At 49.2% G+C, this 25605-nt stretch overlaps 1 protein-coding gene across 19 annotated transcripts in view; it reads right to left on the reverse strand.

Annotated features, from left to right (window-relative positions):
- Positions 1 to 25605, reverse strand: part of GAPVD1 (GTPase activating protein and VPS9 domains 1) — a 1092811-nt gene that overhangs the window by 419495 nt on the left and 647711 nt on the right. For 16 of the 19 annotated variants that reach the window (XM_069609416.1, XM_069609419.1, XM_069609413.1 and 13 more), the window contains 2 exons: positions 24349 to 24483; positions 23139 to 23258 (listed from right to left, as the gene is read on the reverse strand). In XM_069609416.1, coding sequence (XP_069465517.1) covers positions 23139 to 23258; positions 24349 to 24483 — 255 coding nt within the window. The remainder of the gene's footprint in view (positions 1 to 23138; positions 23259 to 24348; positions 24484 to 25605) is intronic. The other 3 variants (XM_069609426.1, XM_069609418.1, XM_069609421.1) reach the window with 2 other exon arrangements.

Consider the following 25605-nt stretch of genomic DNA (forward strand, 5'->3'; position numbering starts at 1 on the left):
GATGTGGAGTTTGGACTACAACGGAGACCAATGACCGCTGGTGGCCAAGTCGTTGGCATGCGCGCCCCATCCTGTGAGGGAACCATCCGTCACTACAGACACCTCTGGCCACAGGTGACAAAACATCTCCCCCTTTCATCATATTCCCTTCGTTGGCCCACCACAGAAGATCCTGGGAGACCGAGATTGGAATCTGAACGGGATCCGACATCTTGCCTGAAAACTGCAACCATTGCATCTTGAGGACCAATCGCAGGGATCTCACCCGGAGTCTGGCACCAGAAAAATGCAGGATGCCATGAGGCCGAGCAACCTTAAGAATTCGAAAGCCGGGAGACTCTGGGCATGTTGAAACTTGTCCACCATCTGCACAATGCGATGAGCCTTCACCTTGTGAGGCGAGCACTTCCAAGGACATGTCCAACACCGCCCCGATATACTGGAGCTGTTGGGAAGGCGTAGATGCGACTTCTTGAAATTGAGGGAGAAGCCCAGCCTGTGGAGGGAGCGGCAGGTGACACCGAGATGATGCAATGCCTACTCAGGAGAATGCGCACGGATCAGCCAGTCCAGGTAGGGGTAGACTAGAATCCCCCCCTCGCCTGAGATACGCTGCCACCACCACCATTAGCTTGGTGAAGACCCTCGGGCGGAGGTCAATCCGAAGGGAAGGAGCCAAAACTGAAAGTGCGAGTGGCCAGCCGCAAACCTCAGGTACTTTCTGTGTTTGGGATAGATCGGTGCATGAAAGTAAGCATCCTGTAGGTCCAGAGACACCAACCAAGCCTGAAGTTGAAGGGCCTGGAGGACTTGAGAAAGAGTGACCATCTTGTACTTGTCCTTCCCGAGAAGTTTGTTCAACCAACGGAAGTCCAGGATGGGTCTCAATCCCCCGTCTGTCTTTGGGATAAAAAAATAAGGGGAATACCATCCCTTGTTCCTCTCCGCTACAGGCACCAGTTCTATAGGGCCTTTCTCTAGTAGGTCAAGATTTCCTGCACAAGGAGCGGATCCGGAAGCTTAAAAGAGAAATTCCCCGGTGGAGTGTCGTGAGGCCGCTTTAGGAAGGTAAGACGGTAGCTGTGGGCGATAGTTTCCAGAACACACGCATCCGAAGTAATGGCTCGCCACTCTTCAAGATGCTGAGAAAGTCTTCACCCAACCGGCGAACCATGGGACATGGCATCATGACCGTTTTGAAGCGGCTGCTGCAGCGCCTGAAGGCAACGAGGCAGCTGCCTGAGCGGCTTTGGCACCTCCATTTCCCCGACAACATGTACTTTTTCGCTGGCCCCTTTGAGTGGCGGCACCTCTCGTTCTACCAAAGGAGGAGTAGTAACAAAAAGAAACTCCCCTCCACTGCTGTCCGCTAGGATGAAAAGGCAGAGGTTGACGCCCGGCTGAGCTTAAAGATTTTGCCGCAGCTTTGGAGGACTGCAACCTCTCAAGGCTCTCGTCAGCCTTCTTGCCAAACAAATGGTCGCCATCAAAGGACATGTTCAAAAGACGGGTTTGCAGATCCGGGGCAAAACCTGACTTGCGCAACCACGCAAATCGGCGTATAACAGTGCTCAAAGCCATGGACTGACAAACACTGTCAGCCTGTCCAAACCCGACTGAAGGGATTCGTACATGGCATCCTTGCCATCTTGCACGAGAGCAAGGAACCCATCCCTTTCTTCCCCCTCGGGAATATGCTCAGCCGCTAGAGAAACAGTTCCAGAGAGTGTGTCAAAACCTTGCTAAGGCACAAGTGGAGTTGGCTGATTTCAATGCCATACTCCCTGCAGAAAATACCTCGCGAGCCCAACCGTCGAAGCGTTTGTCATCCCCATCAGGAGGGATGGTAGCCTTAGCCGCCAGAACCAGCAAACTCTGGGAGTGGGGTGAGTAGATAAGTAGCTGGGGTTGCTAACGGAAGGGCAGTACATCCTTGTCAACCATTTGTTCCCAGCCGGAAGAGATTCCAGTGACTGCCAAGCAGCCGCCACCCTTTTCTGTAAAGTGAGATGAAAAGGTAACACCGGGTCAGAGGAAGGACCTTGATCTAAAATGTCTGTTAGATCATCTTGTACAAAATCTTCAGGAGGACTGGACCAGCCCAGCTACTTTGTGACCTTAGCCATGAGCCTCCTGTAAGCCCCAAGCTCAGGCCTGCCAAATGCCACTTCCAAAGAAGTGTCCAACCCACTGGCATCATGAAGGGTTTGCCTCAACTCCTCCAATTGACTGTCTCCAGAAAAGACAGGAGCCACATCAGGCTCAAGAGGGTCCTCAAAGTCAGACCTTTCCACCTCCTCATATAGGTCGTCAAGAGGGAGATAAAAACCCTGCCTCGGGACATAAGAGGGTCTGGAGTCCACCACAGGCCTCACAGACTTAGCAGTACCTTCCTTGGAGGATCCACCGCATCAGGGACCTCCAACGGCCCACCCGAAGCTTCCCCTTACGCTCCCGCAATGCCTTGCCAGTCAGCGGCTGGCATTTTGAACCGCCGTCTGTGTTGTGACTCTCGTCCAAGCACCACAAACAAATGCGATGCGGGTTGGTGATCAACATTTTAGACTTGCAGTCCCGGCAAGTCTTGAAGCCAGACCGCTGAGTCAGAGGGGTCGAAGAAGAAGCCATCACTATGATGAAACACACAAGGCGTGCTGATTTCTCAAAGCATTTTGTGGAAAAAAAAGGATCAGAGGCTACGGGCGCCGTGCGTCCTATTTTTAAGATCTGGTGACGCCACCCTAGATCGGAGGCCTTCGAGGGACAACAACCCGACGCCATCGACGCAGGACGCCCTCTGCCAAAAAAGTTTACGAAGTGCACAGCTGTGGACATTACATGTCAAAGACGTGGAATACATTGGAGGACAATCCATTCAAACATTGAGTCCATCTTAAAGTGTAATAGGGGTTTGCTTTCCCTGAATTGCTCAGTGCATTCTAAAATAGTTGAGTGTTCATATTTATCATTGAGTAGCATAAAGCCCCTACAGAAAATATAGTTGCTTAACTAGCTCTGAACTGTGTTCTACAAAGTAATATCTGTTACAAGGTCTATACTTGTAACTGGGTTGGGTTATTAAGTGATTTCTATAAATGAGTGTCACTGCATCACTGACAGGGTCTACTACCCTTGAATTACTGATTGTATTCTAAAAGTATATCTAACCTGGTATTATTTCCCCAAGAATGGCTGACTGCCATTCTGAATGTGTTGTAGGTTTGACTCACCTGGACTACTGATTGTATTCTGAATAAGGATAAACTTTGGGTTGTATCCCATAACTATTGAGTTGGTTTTTAGAACTGTTTATTTGCAGATTTCTCTTGGCAAGAGTGTAGCAGAGTGTGATGCAATTGACAATCCACCTGGAGATGGCCGATTTAGACGGAGGATCCCCTTTCCTACCAGCTGCCACTGAAACGAAAATACAGGTTGGTCTTCCTTAATGGTTTAGTTCTTTCCAGGTAGTACATGACTGCCTTGCACATATCCAGTGTGTGTAGGCTTCTTTCCGCCACGTTCGTGGGATTCTGGAAGAACGTTGGTAGTTCTATTGACTGGTTCACATGGAACTTAGATATAAATTTGGGCGCAAACCGAGGGTGAGTGCGCAGAACCACCTTTTCTCTTATGACAAAAGGGGCTAGAATAGAAAGGGCCTGTAGTTCACTTACTCTCCTTATCGAAGTGACTGCCACTAGGAAGGCGGTCTTATAAGTAAGAGCTTTGAGACTTGCCTTATACATAGGTTCAAAGGGAGACCATTTAAGTCTGGTTAATACCACATTTCGGTCCCATCCGGGAGACGGGTTAGAAATGGGGGGATGAATTCTCTTAACACCTTCCATTAAAGTTTTAAAAGCTGGGATCTTCCACCACAACACTTTACATTGGGACATGGTATAGGCTGAGTGCAGAGCTAAGTGAACCTTCAGGGAATTAAAAACCAGACCGGAGTCTAGTAAGTGAGTCAGGTGTAACACAATATGCGTAGCAGAGCAGTCAATGGGATTGATGTCTTGGAATTGCACCAGATGACAAAGCGTTTCCATTTACTGGAGTAGCAATGTGTGGTATTAGGCTTTCTTGCTTCTCCAAGTATGGCTAGGCATCTCTGAGGAAGTTGGAGATGCCCGAACTCTATGATCTCAGGAGCCATGCCGCTAAACTGAGAGTCTGCGGCATAGATCAAGTGTTTCCCGCTTGTCTTGAGGTAGCATGTTGCATGGGCTAGGTAGTTTCGTTGTAGGAGAGAGACATCTCCATCAGATGGGAGAACCACGGTTGGCGTGACGACATTGGGGCAACCAATATCATGGTGACTGGTTCCTGGTGCATCTTGTGCACAATATTGTTGAGTAGGAGAGTTGGCGGTGGTGCTAAGATGGGGGGGTTTGTGTAAACAAATTTCCCTGACCATGTTATCCAGAGACTGTTCCCCTTGGATCGGTTCTGAGGGTACCTAGAGGCATAACCTGGGCATTGTGAGTTCTCCACCGTTGCAAACAAGTCGATCTCTGGGAAAGTCCATTCAGCAAAAACATTGGAGACAATGTCTTCGTGTAGTCGCCATTCGTACTCTAAGGGCAACGGGAAGTCTCTGCTGAGCACATCTGCCAGAAGATCAAGTTCCCCTGGAACGTGTTGAGACAATAGAAACATTTTGTGTTTGAGAGACCATTTAAAAGTGTTCTGTGGCAGCTTGGACAGCCCTGGGGAGTGAGTGCCCCCTTACTTGTTCAGGTAGTACACAGCGTGGTGCTGTCTGTGAGGATCCGTACTGTCTTTCCCTGCAACTGTGTCCGAAAGGCCGTCAGTGCTTTGAATACCGCTAACGGCTCCAACAGGTTTATGTGGTTGGATGCTACCGCTGGGGACCAAATGCTGTGTGCCGTCTGAAGGAGGTGGGCTCCCGACCCCATGAGAGATGCGTCCTTTGTGAGAGTGGCTTCTACTGCGGGGGTGGTGAAGGTCTTCCCCCCTCAAGAGGTTATCCCTCGACCACCACTGCAGAGAGAGAACAAGGGCTGCCGAGACAACCACTAGTTTGTCCCATTGTCCGCTGGCCTGACACCACTGGCTGTTGAGCCACTCTTGCATGGGCGCAGGCGCAAACGTGCGTGAGGCACCAAGTAAATGCAGGATGCCATCATCCCTAATCGTCGCATGGCCTTTCGTACCGTTACCGCTCAACTAGCTACATACTGGGGCATCTGAAACAGCATGTTTGAACCCTCTCTTTGGAGGGGAAGACGAGGCAGTCTTCTGTCCGAATTAGAGCCACCAGAAACTGCTTGACTTGGCTAGGGTCTAGGCTGGATTTGTTTGTTTATTGAGAATCCCAGACTGAATAAGCGGTCCATCGTCTTGAGTGATCAACAGGCATGTTCCGTAGGAGTCCCCTGTTATGAGCCAGTCGTCGAGGTAAGGATATACTGTGATAGATTGCATGCACAGGTGTGCTGCTGCAACTGCCAGTACCTTTGTAAATACCCTTGGGGCTGAGGCAATGACGAAGGGAAGGACCCTGAACTGATAGTTTTTGCCCTCCATCATGAACCTTAGGTATTTCCTGTGCGCCGGCAACATTGAAATATGAAATTATGCATCTTTCATATCCAATGTTGCCATGTAATTCCCCTGCGTCATTAGAGGAAGGAACAAGTTACTTACCTGTAACTGTTGTTCTCCAGCATGGGTCTGGCATGGATTCACATGCTCATGAATATTCCCCGTCAGGCCGGGAATCTTCGGTATAGAAAAAAATCAGTATCAGTTTCGTTTCTGATCTGTCTTTCTCAGTAGTAACCAATCACTGGTCTCTGGGTCATACTCCCCCCAGCCAATGACTGCCCTCTCCCTAAGCCCCACCCCTGGCAGCCATCCTCAGATTTGGTAGCACGTGAGGGGGCAGTATGACCAAGTGAAGAGCCGCAGAGGGGTAGGCGGGAGGGTTCGCATGTGAACACAGGCAAGTAACTTGTTCCTTCTCCAGCATGGGGTCTGTCATGGATTCACATGCTCATGAATATAAGAATACATAGCAGTATACACATGCACAACCACGGGAGGTGGCAAAAGGCTCAATATCAAGCAATACAACAACTCAACATTAAGCAACTCTTACCTCCTCACCAGGCTCACCTTAGGCGAACAGGTTGCGCAGCACTGCCTGGCCGACTCTGGACTCCTCCCTGGAATCCCGGTTGACGCAGTAGAATCTCGTGAAGGTGTGCGTCGACCTCCACGTAGCAGTCCTGCAGATGTCGAGCAGGGGCACACCAGACAGGAACGCCATAGTAGCAGCGATCGCACTGGTGGAATGGGCTCTTGGACGGCCAGACAGTGGTCGGTTTGCCAACCGGTGACAGTGCATGATGCCGCCGAAGAGCCATCTGGAAATGGAAGTCTTCGAGAGAGCCTTCCCTTGATTCACAGGTCCAAAGTTCACAAACAGCTGTGATGTCTTCCGGAAACTCTTTGTGCGGTCCACGTAGAACTTCAGCGCTCTAGCTACATCCAGCGAGTGCAGAGTCCTCCCATCCGGCGACGAAGGCGACGGGAAGAAAACTGGCAACACCAAGGGCTCGTTGAGGTGGAAGTCCGACGGCACCTTGGGCATGAAGGAGGGGTGCGTCCTCAGCACCACCCTCGTGTCGTGAAAAGTCAAGTATGGAGGCTTGCAAGACAGGGCCTGGATCTCTCCCACTCGTCGTGCAGAGGTGATGGCCACGAGGAATGCTGTCTTCCACGACAGAAACTTCAACGGCACTGAATGCATAGGCTCGAATGGGGCCCCCATGAGCCTAGTTAGTACCACGTTGAGCTCCCACGCCGGGGCAGGGGCCTTCACCGGCGGGAATGATCGGAACAGTCCTTTCATAAATTCCTTCACCAAACAATGAGACCACAAGGAAGCCCGTCCTGTAGTTCTGGTGTAACGTGAGACGGCAGCCAGATGTACCTTGATGGAAGCGTGAGATAGGCCAGCCTTGGCCAAAGACAGTAGGTACGGCAATACTTGAGGGGCCGTAATCCGCAGAGGGTTAATCTTCTGTGCCCGGCACCAGACAGAGAACCTCTTCCATTTGTGTCCGTAGAACTTGAGAGTTGAGGATGCCCTGGCCTTTGCAAGAACCTCTCTGCAGTCGGCCGGGATGTCGTATCCTCCAAACTCTAGTGCTGCAGGAGCCAGGCCTGCAAGTTCAGCGACTCTGGTTCGTGATGAAGAATGGCGCCTCCTTCTCTGGAGAGGAGATCCGCGTCCGTCGGCAGCTTGACTGGTGTGGACGCTGACAAGTCCAGAAGGTCCGGGAACCAGATCTGCCTCGGCCACGCCGGTGCGACGAGGATCATCCTGCACCAGGACCTCTTGAGCTGGTTGACGAGCCGAAGTAGCAACGGCGGGAATGCATAAAGGAACAGGCCGTCCCAGGGGAACGAGAAAGCATCGCCCATGCTCCTCGGTTGGGGAAACCTGCTGGCGAACCTCCTGCACTTGGAGTTCGCCGCCGTCGCGAAGTGATCGATCTGGGGTTCGCCCCATCGTCGGAAGAGTCGGTCCACTTGATCCTGGCGCAGTTCCCACTCGTGGCACGAGCGCAGCTCCCTGCTGAGTGAGTCGGCGATGGTGTTTTTTTATCCCTGCCAGATGAAAGGGTACCAGAAACATCCCTTGGGCGATGGCCCAATGCCACAGATCCTGGGCTTCCTTGGACAGGGCAGGGGATCTGGTTCCGCCTGCTTCCGAATGTAAAACATCGTGGTGGTGTTGTCGGTGAAGCTACGTCCCTCAAGGGCAAGGTGGTGAGGAAGGAAGGACCTGAGGGCCCAGAACACTGCGCGGAGCTCCAAGATGTTGATGTGCAGAGTCTTCTCCTCCAAGCACCAAAGGCCGCTCGCGTGGAGGCCCCCGTTGTGCGCTCCCCAACCTTCCAGGGAGGCATCCGTCGTCAGTCACCTGGTGGGCCGGGGCTAGGAAGCCTGTTCCCGCTGTCAAATGAGTACGGTCACCCCACCATCGTATCGCCCGACGGAACGCTTCGTCGAGCGAGATCCTGTCCTTGAAGCTGCCCGTCTGGATCCAGTGGGCGTCGAGGAATTCTTGCAAGGGCCGCATCCGAAGTCTGCAATGAGGCACCAGATAAATGCAGGACGACATCATTCCGAGGGGGGACTGGATAGACCTCACTCTGGCCACGTCCGTGGCCAGTAGACGTTGCACCTTTCCTCCGACGGTGAGGCCCGCCGCGCCAGTGTGTCGAGCTGTGCTCCCAGAAACAGGGCGACTTGCGACGGGACCAGGTGGGATTTTGGAAAGTTGATGGAGAACCCCAGGTCCGTGAGCAGCTGGACGGACTTTGCAGTGTGTTCCACGGCGAGCTCCCTTGTCCTTGCCCGTATGAGCCAGTCGTCCAGGTAGGGGTAGACGTGGATCCCCTGCAGGCGTAGCCGCGCCGCCACCGGTGCTAGGCACTTGAACACCCTGGGTGCCGATTTTAATCCGAATGGGAGGGCCTTGAACTGGTAGTGCCGCCCTTTGACCACGAACCTGAGGAACATTCGGTGCCTCTTTAGAATAGGGATGTGGAAGTAAGCATCCTCCAAGTCCGACGACAGGAAATCGCCCTCCTCCAGCTGTCCTAGCACGTGCTGGAGGGTGACCATCCGGAACTTCTGTGCCTTGATGTATTTGTTTAGTCGTCGTAGGTCCAGGATGGGACGCCATCCTCCTGTCTTCTTCCTCACGAGGAAATATCTTGAGTAAACTCCGGAGCCCCGAAGCCTCTTTGGGACGAGCTCGATTGCACCTTTCCTGAGCATCGCCCGTACTTCCAACAGCAGTTGAGGGACGTGATTTTCCTTCCTGGCCATGGGAGGAATGCGGGGGCACCTCTTCTGGAACTAGAGGGCGTGCCCCAGGGCCAGGGCGTCCAGCACCCAATGGTCGGTGGAGATGGACTCCCACACGCCAACGAACTTAGTCAGCCGGCCTCCCACCGGGGTGCTTCGGCGGGGGCCCGACCCGACGGACGGTTTAATCTTGCTTGGAGGCCACTTTGCCTCCTTGGCGACGACGGCGGGATCCACCTGACTTGCCACGTCCCATGTAGGCCTCCTGCGACAAAGACCTTGCCGCTTGACGGTAAGTAGAGGAGCTGCTGCCGGCTCCCTTGGAGGCACCCCGTCTGCCTCCGGAGCTCCGAAAGGACGGCCGTCGCTGTTGGAGCACCCCTAGTGTATGGGCCGTCTCCGTGTCCGTCTTGATCGCCTGAAGGGATTCATCAACCGCCTTGCCAAAAAGATTGTTCCCATCGAAGGGCATGTCCAAAACCTTGGTCTGAAAGTCCTGGCGGAAATCCGTCGCCCTGAGCCATCCTCGTCATCTCAGGCAAACGCCGTTGCCCAACTGACGGAAACCGGTGTCGGCGATGTCCGTAGCCACCGTAATGGCGTGGTCCGAAGCAATCTCACCTTCCTGAAAGATTTCCAGGGCCTCAGCCCTCTTGGCATCCGGAAGGAAGTCCAACAGAGGGGTGATCTTGAACCACAACTCCCTGTCGTAGCGGGCTACGATGGCCAGGGCGTTGGCCGCCTTGATGGTCGTCGCTGCAGATGAGATGACCCGTCGTCCCATCACATCCAGTTTCCTACCCTCGCCGTCCGGAGGGGAGGTTTAAGTCGAGGCCGATGCCCCCCTGCTTTCTTCTTGGCCGCCGCCGAAACGACTGAGTCCGGGGTAGGTTGCGCCCTAAGGCACAAGGGGACAGCGTCGGGGACCCAGTACTTCATCTCGTACCGGTCCCTCTTCGCAGGAGCCGTGGCAGGGTTCTTGAGGAGGGCGAGCCCCTCATCCCAGATGTCATCAAGAAGCGGTACGGCGAGGACAGTCTTCCTTTTAGCCTTGCGCCGCTGGTAAAGGAACCCCTCCTTTTCCTCGGGGCAGAGCTGAAAGAGCTCGGATGCCCTGGAGATCATTGCATGGAAGGATCCAATCTCGTCGGGCAGGGACGCCCGGGCAGGGGGCGACGGGGGACACGTCCCGTCGTCACCTCCGTCGTCATCCGTACCCGTCGTAGTCGTGTCCATGCCTGTATCATCCCCGTGGGTAGTGGACTGGGGGGAAGGCAGAGAAGGCCGCAGAGGCGGGAGAGGAGGCCTAGGATGCATCCTCCTCTTAGGCGGTGGGCTCCCCGAAGGTCCTGGCTCCGGATCCTCCGTCGGGGGAAGGGGCAACCTAGTCCTTATCTCGGAGCCTAAGGACTGGATGGCTGACAAAATGGCCCCCGAGGTGTCCTGCTGCGCCGGAAACGACGGGCGCGAGTGCTCTTGAGGAGCCTCGTCTGCGTCGCCCTCGTCGGGATCCCTCCCGATGGGCTGGGTCTCCTCCACGACTTGGATGAGCTTCTCTTCAGAGGTCGTGTCCGTATCCACGACGGCCACCACCCCCTCCCCCCCCTTTTTCCAACGAGGACTTCGTGGGGGGTCTTCCCGATGGGCCTGAAAGACGACTCCCTCCGCGGTGGCAGGGAGACTCTGGTACCTGAGGGCGCCTCCACTGGTATAGCCTCCACAGGCTGAGCCAGGGCCGCGGGGACATCCTCAATCGAGGTCCTAGCAGGGTGAATCACGGCCAACATCACCTGTACGCCCGGGGCCTTCACCTTCGGGGGAGGGTCCGAGCCTCGCTCCCCCTCTGCCGGAGTCTTCGAGATCGACCGGGGCCTCTCCAGAAGCTTCGCCGGGTTCTCGGACTTCCTCTTACCCGAGCCAGAGCGTTGGCTCGTGGTCGATGGCGCCGGGGAGGGTGCGCCCTGCCTGGCAGCCAAGAAGCCTGACCGTTCGGCGCTCCCGGTGCCCGCGGACTCGCGGTGCTTCGCCTTTTGTTGGGCCCCCGTCGCCGGAGCACCCTCACAGGACTTAGAAGACCGCTCTGACTTCTTCTCGCCTGGCGGGCTCTTACCTTCCAGCCAGTTGGCGAGACGGAGGTGACGATCCTTCATGGTCCGCTCCGACATGTTTCCACAAAACGCAGTCCTTTTCCTTGTGAGTCTTGTCCTCATGGAGACAATAGAGGCATAACGAATGCTCGTCCTCCTTGAAAACGTTCTGAAGCTGGCATCCAGGGCAGGCCTTGAATAGCTTCCCAGGCGTCAAGCTCCCTTTCTCCTGTAGACCTCGGAACTTCTGGGATCCTCCAAAAGCGTAACTCTTGAGGGGCGTAGAAAACTCTGAAACGGATCCCCGTAGATCGGAAGTCGAAACGGTGGAGCTTGAGGCTCTTTTAACTGAAAAAATGAGAAAATCTCCTGAAAAAAGCGTGAAAACACAGCAAAAGCTCGAGAGCTAAGCACGAGGACTCCCAACACTTGAACGTGCGGTAAAAATCTGAGGATGGCTGCCAGGGGTGGGGCTTAGGGAGAGGGCAGTCATTGGCTGGGGGCAGTATGACCCAGAGACCAATGATTGGTTACTACTGAGAAAGACAGATCAGAAACGAAACTGATACTGATTTTTTCTATACCGAGGATTCCCGGCCTGACGGGGAATATTCATGAGCATGTGCATCCATGCCAGACCCCATGCTGGAGAATTACCTCTTTCAACATTACCATTCAAAACTTTTGTGGTTTGCCAAATTTGTTCGCTGGGCGCAAGTCTAGCACAGGGCGCTGTTCTGGTGTTATGCGTCTGGACTTTGGAGGTCTGAATAGAGGTGGCCAGCTGAACTCAATGCAATAACCGTGGGCGACAGTCTTAAGCATCCACTGGTCTGTGGTAATCCCCTACCATGCGTGCAGGAATGATGTTATACGCCCACCCCCACACCCCTGACTGGGGAAGGATGGGAGGAGACCCGGATTTAAGAGTCATTTCTGACTGGAGGCCCGGGGAGCCTCTAGGGGTGGCGTTAGGACCCCTTCCTTTCCCACAGCATTGTCTTTTAGGTGGATATGGGTTTGAGGAGGCAGACCCCTGTCCTGAGGACAAATTGTTAACTGGGGAGAATAGGACTGCCCACGAAAGGAGCGACGAGAACTCCCCTCCCCCTCACCCCCCCTCTGTAGAAAGGGTCTATGAGTGATTTGATTTAAATTTTCAAAGTCTCGTGTTCCTTCTTGGCAGTTTCCAGCACCTCATCAACATCGTTGCCAAACAGGTTAGAGTCTTTGACCGGTTTGTTGATTAACAACGCTTGTGTCTCTGGTCTGAACCCAGAGTTCTTCAACCAGGCCTGGCGTTTGGAAAGGGTACCCTGGGTTAAGGTCCTCCCTGCCGTCTCAGCAGCGTCTAAGGTGTTTGAGGATATTTTGGTTTACTTGCTTACCCTCTGATACAATTGTAAGCAGGCGACAACGCACTGGTTCAGGGACCTCTTGTAGGCCCTCCTCAGCAGGTTCCATTGAACATCACAATAGTTGGCCAACAGTGTGGTTTTGGCTATCTGGGTGGAGTATGCTGCTGCAGTAGTGATTCTCTTTCCAAGAGCATACCTTTTCCTTGTCGTGACCACAAGAGAATCTGGGGTGGCATGACCCCTAACATAGAGGGGTCAGAAGGTGAAGGGCGATCTGTTTTTCCACCCGAGGGTTCACAGTCCTGGTTTGAGAGGGTGTTAATAAGGAAGGGGAGATGAACCTCTTGATGGAATTAATTAAAGGGATAGCCTGGCTGGCAGGAGGCCTCTCCTTTAAAATATCCTCCACGAATTCTGAATCTAACACTTGACTCTTGCGTGGCTATCTGGAAGTGTTCTGCTGCATTTTTCAGAATGAATCTCTCAGAGAAGTCCACAAATGTAGCCAACCTGTCGATACACCCTTCAGATTTTTACCTGGTCCATGGAGATCAGCCAGAGGGGTCTAGAGGCGAAAAAGGCTCCACCTGAGGATTTTCCAGCCTAAAACACTGAGATTTGTCAAGGAGGATCCTAGATAAGGACTGGGGGCTTTCAGAATAACCTTCCCGCTCTTCTGGGCGTTTAGACATGTCTTTCGATGTATCTTCAGACCTGTTCCTTTGTTTACTGTCCATCGAAACAATCTTAGCGAGACTCACTGATGTTCGGAGTCACCGGGAGGAGTTGAGGCTGTTCAGACAGTTGCGCTGTAGACTTCGACGCAACCAGAGCTTTATGCGTCGGCGTGCTCTTAGGAGGCGTCTCGTCGGCCTTGTGAGTTTTGGTGCTGGCGCCACTACTCGTAGAATGCCTGGACGCATGCCACTGACGCGGTAGCAGGGAGGGCTGCCGATCACGCGAATCGGCGGGTGCCGTCAAGGAACTAGACCTACCCATTGGTGCCTTGGCCTGCTTCGACTGATCCGCCGAGGAGGTACCGGGGCTTGTGTGTGTCTATGGGTATTGTGTGCGTCCCGGTTGTCGGCGTGTACATTCCCCTTAGCAGGATTATCGTCTTGCCTGGTGGGGCCAGTAGCCGACGTTGCGGAGCGCAAGCCTTCCGATGTGAAGTCAATGGTAGCCGGATTGGAGCCATGGCAGTCGCTTGGATCCTCACCAATTTCTGCGGCTGCGGGGGAGCTACCCTCGGCCTGCGACATGGCGTAGGCCACCCACCGATTCACTCAACAATCCTGGATTGTCTTCGGACGCAGGAGCTGGCAGTACCGACCGGTGATTGAGGGGAAGACGCTTATTGCACCGCTGGTGCTCGTCTTTCCAGGGGTATTTCCCTTGCAGGAAGAGCAAACTTTAAATGGTCTTCTTTCCATAGCTCAGGTGTGTGAAGCGACGGCACAATCAAAAGGGCAAAGAGAGGGGAGAAGGAAAGACATTCTTGAAAAGAATAGAAACCCCCAGCACCACTCTTCCTAATGGCCACGCAGTCGGCAGCGCCGACCAGAGCACCAGCCGCCGAAGTCTGTTCTTTCACTGTCTTCGGTAGTGGTTAGGAAGTAATCGTTGAAGAGGAGACCAATAATATATAAACGACCAGAGGTCGGGAAGTATAACTATTTTGCAATAAGTAGGAACTCTGCATAAGGCGACCAGCTACCTGGGCTGCAAAAACAATCTGAAGGATCTCAACGCATGAGGGATTTTCGGTACACTACACGTCACGTTAGGGATAGTATTACAGGCACGCCTATGTCGATGTCCCCTTTCAATCCTCGAAAGACTAGATGCAATACTCTGCAGTTACCACTAGATGTCAGACTATATGCACAGCATGTGATTCTAAGCAGATTAACAAGCATCAGAAATATATTTACACCAGAATCACTTTAAATACTTTAGACATTTACAATAGAACACTTAGAAATACTTGCTAATACAATTTAAAGGGCACTTTCACTTTTGCGTTTGTTCAGAGTTACATTTGTAGCAACGTTAGAAAGGAAAAAGAATGTTATCATAGTATCGGTTATTGCACACTCATGCAGTTTTCAAAGGTTTATACAGTAATGCATTTACTCTGTAAACACATAGTAAAGTCACTTAAAGGGAGGTAAATTGTTGGTTAGTGTAACATGAGCATGGTCCAAGGTTCTAGAGGCGGTTTCTTCACAGCAAGTCCTTTAAGTCCCAAAACGCAAACCTAGCTAAAGGCAGGTCGGAGAGGGCTTGACGTTGTGAAGGAAGAAGAGTTCCTATGGATTTCTTCCAGTCTCTAGTGTCATTGAAGCAGAAAATTAACTAAAAAGGGAGACCTTAAAACGGACTCGAGAAAGGGACACAAGCAGTGGCCTGGGTCTGAGGTAAGAGGGGGTTGCCCTGGACACCTCTACATGCATTCCAACGCTTCGGAGCAACTTTTTGGAATCAGGTAAGCAATACCTTTTCCCCCACAGTACATTAGGTTTGAAGAAAATGTTCATGCTGGATGCTCTGCAATGTTTCAGCTCTGGCCCCCGACCTCCCGATTCCTTGGTCTGTTGACTAAAGGCAGCACAATGGACGGGATCTCTTGGCAGCAGTCTCAAAGGAGGACCCGGGGCATAACTTTCAGCAACGTCCGAGTTCATTCTGCAGTTTTGGTGTCTTTTCTGCAGCACCAATAAAGGACACAGATTGCCCTGTCAATCTTCGCTTCCTGCAGGAACACACTCTGATGAGTGGGGTCCGAGTTGGATCGGATCTCTGTTGTGTACTTATGGTTTCAGCAAAGATTTGGACGGATTCAGTCTCTGTGATGATGCACTCTAAATGGGCAGCAGGTCTCCTGCTATTAAGGAGCCGCAGCTCTGGAAACTCCTATGACCTTGGGAGATGGCTTGATTCAAAGTTAGTCTTGGGACTGGTTGTTCCCACCAGCCAAAGGGAAGGAGTCCTCTTTGGCGCTCCTGTGTCGCACAGAAAACAGGGTCAGGACAGCAGTGGTTGCTTCACAGTGTTGCAAAGGGCCTGCATGCATCTTGGGTCATCTTCAGTTACTTCAGCTTCAGTGGTCGACTTGCTTTTCACTCCAGAAGCCTCACCTTTTATACAGTTCCAGCACACTCTCCGCTGCAATCTCAGCATTTTACAGAAAGGGGCGTTTGGCAGAGCCATACCCCCTGTGGGAGCTGGCCCTATTCAGGTACTCTGGCTTAAAAAGGACAGGGGGTGGAATAAGACGACGACTCCTCCACTTCCTACCTGCCCAACACTCTGGAGCCTAGGCGGTGTAAGGAACGCATGTTGGCAATACAAGATATACACAACTGACCACAGTTCAAGGGTGTTTATTGAACTTTTGCAGGGGTGTGATAAACGCCTATCTAAACCTAAATCTAAAGATGGGAGCAAGCTACCACCATCAAATAATAAAGAAGGCAGTCCTAGTGGAGTTGTGTCAACATAAAAAAGGGCCTATATTGAAAAACCCATTGGCAATCCTTACTACTAGTTACAAATAGTGTGGGGTGCAGCTCATGAAAAAGAAAATAAAACGTGTTCACAAAATGATAAGTCAGGACACTAGGGCCGTTGGCCTCCCTTGCCCACGTTTTCAGCACAGGCAAGGCGGTTCACTCTATCAAAGCACACTCTCTGGCTTCTGTGGCACAAGGATACAGTTTGTTTCACGGTCCACAAAACTCAATACCTACTGTCTTCAAGTCACTTTACTTCTCACCAGTCTGACGCATAGAGCCTGCTTTAACAAACACGCAAATGTTCTTTTAAGCATTCACTTTGGGGATCCCCCCCACTCTTCCGGCCTCAGATCCGTTCAACATTGGATCCTGCTCTTCCAGGCTCAGGTCCATTCCCCAAAACAAGGTTCAATTAGTCTCCCTCAGCCGGGCTCGGACCAATTGCATTTGCTTTATACTATCGAAGACTTTCGAATGTTCACTGGGTTTAGCAAGACCTGTTGCATGACCACTTTGATCTTAATATTTATTTCACAGTTCAACCTCAGTGGAACACCCAACAGACTTTCAAATGAGCACCCACATGGTGCCAGACAACTGTGTAAGGTATCTTTTCTTGATTCAATTCGGAAGTTCAAGTAATTCTTTCTGGCTTTCAATTACAGTTGTGTCGCTCATTCCAAACACCACATACAATGTCCCCTTTATACAATGTTGAAGCTTGCAACCTAGGTTCAAAATACAAGCTGGTTTGATATCGGTCTCTCCGACTCACCGGCTGTGTTGCTTTTTCAGATGCTGCTTTGTTGTAGGTGCGAAGGATAGTACCATGGCAGCAATCGCTCCTCCCTGCCTTGGTTATCGACAAGGGAGAGCCCAGGGTACATCCGACACACACCAGGTTTGATCAGCCGTAGTTCCTCATCTTTGGTTTCTCACTTTCCAAGGCTCATGGAAATAACGGTCTTTATAGGTCAAGGGTGCTTCCCTTCTTACAACCCTCTTCGGTGTTGGTCTTCCTCCTTGCATTAAACTGCCATCTTGGAACTGCTGTTTCATGTGTTTTGCCTCGCTCAGAGTGTGCTTTCGTGCTCCGACTTCTCTGTATGGGGAAGTGTGATGGAAGTCAGGTGTGTGTAATGATCCATAATTGCCTGGGGGGTTTGAGTTCCTCAGTATCCTACCCGGTAGGGTGGGGGAAAAGGTGCTACTGGGAAGGGGATGTTAGGCAAAGTTTGTATGCAGTACCCCCTGGGACCACTACACACAACTATAACTACAGGTCCAAGATAAAACAACCTTTGGTATAAGTCTGTACCACACAGTTTTTTGTAGCGAGCTGAGCAGCCTGGCTCATCTCAAGTGGGTATGTGAGCTTGTAAGGGTGTTACACAGAGGTCTATAATTACAAGTATTCAGATAGACACTTATACTCAAGGTTTCTTTGTAAAAAACGTATTAATTTATTAGACAGTCAGTTAGAAAACATTGACTAAAAGGAGGCAATCAATATTACACAGAAATCTACTACAGTACTTCACACTGCCAGGTACTGAGACATTTAAACTCTTTGAAGGAGGAGCAAAGTGGCATTCAGAGCATTTGAAGTAGGAGCAAAAAGGCATAAGTTAATAAAAACGAATAATAGAGTTACTCTTAAACAGTGCAAATAGTTTGAGTTCACCAGAGGAGTTGATTCAATGCAATAGGTAGGCCAAAGTCAATGGTCTAGAGTCGCATAGGAAAAACGGTTCTGGTAGTTTAAACGGAAAGGTCTTTGCCACGGTTCTCAGAAGTAGTTCATAGAAGAAAGGTTTGTATGTCGGGTCACAAACTGACTAGGCCTGCCAGTTGGCAAAGTTGTACACCCTTTCGCAGTGAGGTAAATTCTCTCGGTCAGGTTTTCACAGTACCTTATATTGAAGAAAAAGATACAGCTGAAGAGATGTTCCTGGCAGTTCCTGCAGATCTCGCTGTTCCTGACCCTCAGTCATGGGGACAAGAGGGAGGCTGTCGGGGGACTCCTGCACTGAACGGGGACTGGTCACAAAGCTGGCAAACTGGCAAATCTTCGATTCCGGTAGCTGTCTTCAAGCACACAAACTGGTGTCCTTCTCCCTGGCTATTCGGTTTCCTGCAGCACTCTGAGGAAAATACGACCAGCTCCGAGAATGGTGTCCAGGTGGCTTACGAGTTGATTGGTCACACCAACTCAAAGGGAGAAGTCGTCCTTGAAGGGGTTCTCCGTCGAGATGAACTTGGCGATTCAGACCTGCAGCAGGGCTTCAACGGGCAAACCAACGGTCCAGGAGTTGTAGCAGCTGTCCTTTCCCAGCTAGTCTTAGTTCTTTCATTCCAGTGGTCTACTCTGCCTTCCAAGCCAAGAGACTCGCCTTTTAAACAGTTTTCTCCCATTCATTCCAGCCTAGCTGCCACTCAACCAGCAGGGTGGCTGTTCTTGCCAGACAGTCAGCCAGCCAATCACGCAAGAGTGCATTTGGGTCTCCTAGGAGACTAAGCACAGGGAGTTTCGGGCACCTCCCTCACTTCCTGCCCACCCCAGACACTCGGGCGCCACAGGCTGTTTTCAGTCCTGAGGCCCACCAATGGTGTAGGAACAAAGGGACCAAACCTGGTTTGACCTGCAGAGAAACTCTAGAAGGACCTTTCCAAAAAGAAATGGTGAAAAAAAAACGGGACCTGTTTAAACAAAGGGGGCTTAGACGCCATCTTGAAAAACATGGCTCCCGTGATTTTTAGTTACCGGTGTTCACGGTCGGGAAAAATGCATGGTAGATTGTTGTAAAACCAGCCATCTCGATAGGAAAGAGTAACATTTGACTGCTACATGAGTTTCTAGACATACGGGATACTAGGTAACCCCTCCAGCACTCTATTGGAAGATAGTGTGTGCTGAGTCTAGGAATTTAAAAAGACTAATGAAGCCAATTTAACTTTACATTCTCTAGGAACCAGTTTATCCCAGAGAAGGTGTTTAAATCTTGGGACAGCATAAAAGGCTTCCCTGTGTCACTGCACCAAGGGTGCTGTGTGACACACATGAAGATGCCTATGGATGTCTAAACCTCCACAATCAAAGAACACAAGAGTAAAACACATCAAAATACATGAGCGGGTAAAAAGGCTCACACTCTCTCCAGGTAAAAAGAAATCAAGCCCTCAAAATCCAGCAAAGTTGCTGGAGGTCTCTAAGGTGAAGGGAATTAGCACATTTATGAGAACTCCCTAACAGGGGATACCGCGTCTCGCTGTCCGTGTCCCACTTCCACTACCCGAAGACTCCTCATCTCACCCATCAGTGGGTGATCTTCCCGCACTGGTGCCCCCCCCAGGAACTGGATCTAAAAGCGATGGCCTTGTCCTGGCCACCTGGATGACAGATCCCCGGGTACTAGCGGGTGAGACACCTTCAAGTTTCTCACAGCGTGGTTACCCAAGGGTTCCCGCCAAAGGCAAAACACACACATACCTCCCCCTCACAGAATGATAGAAGGGCTAACAAAGAACAACCATGTTAGTAATGGCAAAAAAAGAAAGGAGCCCCCTAGTTAGTGCTTGGGTGACCCTATTGTGCACTATTGAGGCTCTGGCCATAGTCTGCGGTATAAAAAATGCACAATAGTTAGAACACGTCCACTGCTCCCAGCCATAACTATGGGATTGTCTATGACTAAAAAACGTCACTGGAGTAGAGACAAGGGTGTTACTAGGTACCCCTTTGGCACTCCACTGAAGGTGGTGTGTGCCAATCTCTCAAACTATAGAGTTTTGGGAGAGATACAAAGTATCCCTCTATCCTTAAGAACTGTAGTTACCTGATTTAGAAAAAGGGTCTTAAAGAAGGACCCCAACGGTCCCCAGCAACACTGCCCATAAAGAGCCGTGTGCTGCAGTTGTAAAAACACAGATACCCTTTTGGAGCTATGGAGCAGACAGAGTCCATAGTACAGGTAGAATACAAAGAATAGAGTTGCAAAAGATAGAGCCCACAAGAATGAATGAGTGGAAAAGGGCTCCACTAATACAGGATTGAAAGAAAAAGGTGCAGAAGTCCAGCAAAAAGTGCTAGAGGTCTCACTAGGAGAGGGGATGAAGCATACAAGTGATAAATTGCCCTAGCACATACGTATGCTAAAATGTCTTTGTGCCAAGCTACATCCCTCTCTACCTCTTAAGATAAGCCTGGCTGCTCCGTCTATGCTACCAGAATTCTCAGGTGTTACAGCCTTATGCGAAGAGAGGAGCGTATGTACTGTCTCAGATGTATGGTTTTATAAAGCCTTTAGTTGGACTTTAGAAAAACAGGCATAATTGGAAATATGTTTGTTGGTAACAACCCCCACGCTTCCTCGTCGCAGGGATCCTGGGAATTGAAACCGACAGTACTTGGCAGGCGAGTAAACCAAGTCCGTCAGACTGGGAAAAGGTTGGTTAAGCAAATTGACACTGTTAGGCAAGATTGTGTGCAGGGGAGACCACAGCAACCATGTCCTCCTGGCAATAGGTACCAACTTTTGGAATAAGTCTACTACACAGGTTGGTAGTGTGGCTGAGCAGCCAGGCTCATCTCAAGAGGGGTCAATGTGAGCAGTAGGGTTTTTACACACAGATTCACAATGACAATTCAAAAAAACTTACACTCAAGGTTTCTTGATTAAACAATTAGTAATTTATTTAAGTCAGTTACATAAGCCTTCTTCAGAAGGGAGCAAAACACGCAACACTTCAAAATATACTTCAAATCACACTTAGTTTCACCAATCAGATGATACCCATTGGGGATGGCACACAGACACTTCCGACACCCTCAGGTGACTTAAATAGCTAGGATAACGTGGACATTGATTTATCACCGATACACTTAGAGCAATACTGAGTTTGGTGCAATGGTTAGATTAGGGAATAAAAGAAAGGTTAACAAATAATTCATAAACTTTACCCTCCAATGCCAAGTAAATTCACCCTTTCCTGGGGGAAAGGTAAAGACACAACGAGGTAAGAAGAGTCTCAGGGAGCCGGGACAGCCAATGTTAATTGAACAAGTCTAGGGGAGCTGAAGATCTTCTTTGCAGGTAAGTAAAAGTCTTGCACAATGTTTTTAGAAAAGTTTGTAGAAATAAAGTCACTTCAAGGGCCACAAGCTGGGAGGTTTTTGAGGGGCAAAGCTGCAAGCAACTCTGCAAGGGCAACCAAGACAAGTCTCAACTGAGAACAAGTAAGGCTGCACCACAAGAGGTAAGGTCCTCTTAACTTTACAGTATTTTTGGTTAGAAGAAATGATTCCAGCTGGCTTCTGTTCCTGCGTAGCTTTGCAGATCCTGTTGTTCCTGAGCCTCAGTCACGGGGACAAGAGGGAGGACGTTTGGAGACTCCTGCACTACAACTTGAAGGTCAGCAGCAGCAATGGGCACATTTCAATTCAGCTGCACTTCGCGGTTTCAGCTCCTCGCGTCTATAGCAAATAGCACCACTGCGGTCTCACGGATACCACTGTGGACTTTCCTCGCATCTAGGGTCCAGCACTGTTGAAGTGGCTCAGGCTTGGTCAGTCCTGCTTCAAGAGTGTCCGGGGGATCTTCATGAAACCCAGGTCCGACTTAAAAGCGATGCACTCGGTTTGGTGTTCCTCTACCTGGCACTTCGGTTCCAGCAGCAGCAATGGAAGTACAGCCAGCTCCAAGAGGATGTCCAAACGAGTTCACTTTGGGGACAAAAGACAAAACGAACAAAGGGACCAAACCTGGTTCGGCGTGCAGAGTAAATCTCAAGGACCTTTCCAACAAGAAATGGCAAAAAAGACGACCACAGGGCCATTTTGACAAAATGGGCACCCATGGGTGTCTTACTGTAGCTGCAATTGCAGCCGTGGTAAAAACACAATGGTAGTAAAAAGTAAACCACTGCCACCAGCCATTAATTGTAGAAAGGGTAACATAAAAATTTTACATGAGAAACTAGGCTAAGGGGATACTCAGTAACCCCTCCATCACCCTATGGTAAGATCGTGTGTGCTGGGTCTAGAAACAGTAGTTTCACCAAGAGGGAATTTAAACCTTTGGGAAATCTAAGAGACTTGCCTGTGCCACTGTACTGAAGGTGTTGTGTGACAATGTAAAGATGATGCCTATGGAGCTTGTCAGACTCCAAAGTCAAAAGAAAGTATAACTCACAGAAAAAATGCATGAGAGTGGGAAAAGGTCTTGCTCTCTCCCCGTTAGACATTAAAAATCCTAAAGTCCAGCAAAAAGAGCAGAGGGTCTCCAAGGTAGAGATGAATAAGCACATTTCTGAGACTTCTCCCTAACAGACACTATAAATAAAAGGTAGAAAGATAAAGGGAAGAGGATTGCCCCCCCCCCACTCCCCCCTTGGCACTAGTGCACTGTGTTCAGGGGAAGAAAGTCAGTCCCCAACAGTGAACAAACTAACAAATAATAAAACCTTACTTGGAACCTTGTGAAACTTAATAACGAAACAGTTAATTCATATTGAGTTATTTTTGGAATGACAAAGTGAGGCTGCAGAGGAGTAGCCGAGAGACACTATGTTCCCCTATTTTAATCGTTTTGTATAACTCAGTGCGAGGGTCAGAACAGGTCTTGGACACAGGACGGTGTACTTTATTTTGGACATCCTGACAGAGACTGTCCTTTAGTTTTGCTGAGGCAGGAAAACCCCTCGGAGACGGGGCTAGTGAGGCATTTTTCCAAACCCCATAATTATTTAAATAAAATAATTGGCAGGAAATCTACTACCCGTGTGTCTCATATGTCTGTCTCCTCACACTCAGCAGTGCTGGAGAACTGTGACCTATTGCGTTGTAGATTTTGCGCCCAAACTATAGTTTTGCTCATCTCAGTGGCCAGATTTCTAAGCATGAGATTCCAGCCGAAGTTTACCCATGATACTAACCATGATCTGATGGATTGTCCCCAGTCTATAATTTTCTAAAAAAACAGGACATTTGCAGTGTTCAGAAGGAGGAAAAGCATTAAATTAACCCCTTACCTCTGCAGGATGTGGTTATCCACACCTTGTAAAAGCCGGGTCTATTGCACAGGATGTAGGAGACCAAACTCTTATGGGATACGCGGCAATTGCAGGTGCCACAGTGCAGAGGTAACTCAAAGCCACATTCTAATTAAATATAAATATGAACACATTTTGCAGTTTTGGCTGCTATATTTTGACTGCATTCATGAAACAGAAGTTCAAATATTGAGATGTACGACTAACCAAACCATATGCAATCCACCCTGAAATAGTGAATATATATACAGAGTAAATTATTTCTTTACCGTGAACAGTGTCTTCCATATCTGGACTTGTAACCGAATCTTTACCTCCAAAATCAGAGCTGCACTCAGATCGAAGGTCCTCCGTCTTATTGGGAATGTCCTCGGAGGTTGCACTGATACCTTAAAACATTAATTGGGCTATTTATAAATGAACGCTTTTGTAACACCAGCTAGACAGTCTGAAAACATGAAATAAGCCAATATAATAGAATACAGCTTCAAATATATTTTGTGAGCATTTCATTTATAACAAACTACAAAATCAATGTTGTGTTAAGCACCATGTAGTCCAGAACTGGTTGAGAATGGATTTCTAAAATGGAACTGAAATAAACTAATGTTTTCAATGACAAAGATCATATTATGGTGGTGCCCTTAGTAGTGGCCAACTAGCAACAGTCTTTTAAGCAAATCTTTACTGGGTGCGAAATATCAATGATGCATTCATTTTTCCATGTGAGGATTTGTCTGGGCTCCCATAAAAGTACTCAATTATGACTGGATAAAGGAAACATTAAGTGAGCTGATTTCCTTAAGCACTGAAAAGCGCCTTCATGCATAACAAGAGTAAAGAAGACATTCAAGTACATGGCCCAAGGCTGTTCAATGGAACTCAAAAACAGACCAGTTACTCTTCGCAGTAGCTGTTCAAAATGTTGCATAATCTACGCTTCATTAAAAGCCACTCTGTATCATGGCTAGAGGTCTCCTTTCTGCTTTCATTCTGCACATACCAAAGGAAAAACAGAGTGGAGTATGCAGGTAGATTAGTCTTAAGAAAGTAGGGAAAAAGGACTACTAGTAAAACAGGATAGGTTAAACAACCTTAAAATCAGCTAACATTTTACAGTAAAGCCTTCTCCAGCGTACTGGGAAACTAGGCCCAGAGCCATGACAGAGAATCATGCTGTGAGAAACCCAGGCGTGGTGCAACGCAGCATGATATTACAAAGGTCCACAACGGTGAGCCATGGGTATGCCGTTAACATCTTCTCATTGAAGGATTCTGGTCTGCCGATTCAAAGAAAGAATTCTAAAGCCCTACTGGCACTTTTTCATTTCCCCCCAATACTGGAGTTTCACTACTTCACTCACACAAAGGATAAACAAGAATCAAATGCAGCCAACACATTTCACAATTCCCTTTTGAAAGCAACTCTAAAAATTGGAGAGCAGCATTTGTAGACAAAGCTGAAATGAAATGGCTTACCAGACACTACACTGAGGCCAGGAGTGCTGGGGCGAGAGCTGACCTCGCGAATTTCAGTGTCATCGGATGTGCTTCCCAGGCCTGAGCAGCTTTCCAGCTCCTGCAGCCTCTCCTCCTGTTTAGAGTCCGGTGCTTCTGAAAAGAAAACTGCTTTTAATTTTTAAAACTGAGTGGCAGATTTATCTTTGGCTTTACACGCCAGAAATTAAATATTGTTGAAGGGTTTTATATTTTTATAGTTAGTTGTGATTGAAATGTATTGTACAATAAAGGCGACCATTTAAAAAGTAAAATGTAATTGCACTAAATGTTTTCATTTTAACTTTCACTAATTTCTTTTAAACTGAACATCGCATATTTCTATTTTGAACTAATTGGATTAAGATGGTTCGATTTTCATTCATTAACGAAAATCTGCACATGCTTACTATTGGAGAAACATTTATGGTTCTATGACAGCACGATGGTGGTATAGAAGCCAGGACTCAGCAGAAAGAGTAGACACACAATATGGCAAACTATCAAAAAAGCAACAATCACATATGACAGACTCAACAGAAGTGCTACCCATATCTCAGTTGACAAGGACGCCATTACAGTTGTTCAGGCCTGTCAGGTAGTGAATCATTGAATTCAAGCTCATGGTGTCACAGCGTTCAATTTGTCCAGATGTACCAGTATAAGCCTCCAACAACCAGTATACCCTTTGGTGTCAGTCTTTCCCCCCACAGCCATTACAAGTTTGGACTGTACTCAGACACTCTGACAAGGACATCTCTTTAAGGCTAATATTTTATATTGCAGGTAGGGTGCAGTGTTACCTATTAAAAGGATTGTCAGTTTGTTCTAAGAATTAGGACAGTACAAGACTCCACTCTTAGTATAAGGCTGTACCACCAGAGTTCATGGTAGCATAGATAGAGCAGCCAGGCATATTTTAGGAGGAAAAGAGGGCTTTAGGAAAGTACATAGGACTTTTAGTATACCAAGGTTTCACTAGAAACACTTGCAACCAGAAGTATTATTTAAAAAAAATAGTGGAAACCTTTGTCATTAGGCATTGAAAGAGGGCTGTTAGATGTTATTATACACCTATATTCAGAAACAGCAATGAGGGTTAGGCTGAACAATAAAGGTCTTTTGTCTAATACTATACCAACTGGCAACGGGCTGAAACAAGGTTGTAGGCTGGTGGCTACACTTTTTAACCTTTATGTCTAGGATGCAGGCAAGATCTTAAATACAAGTGGCCTTATT

This window comes from Ambystoma mexicanum, chromosome 8 (assembly GCF_040938575.1).
Source record: "Ambystoma mexicanum isolate Mex_15411 chromosome 8, UKY_AmexF1_1, whole genome shotgun sequence".
Taxonomy (NCBI): domain Eukaryota; kingdom Metazoa; phylum Chordata; class Amphibia; order Caudata; family Ambystomatidae; genus Ambystoma; species Ambystoma mexicanum.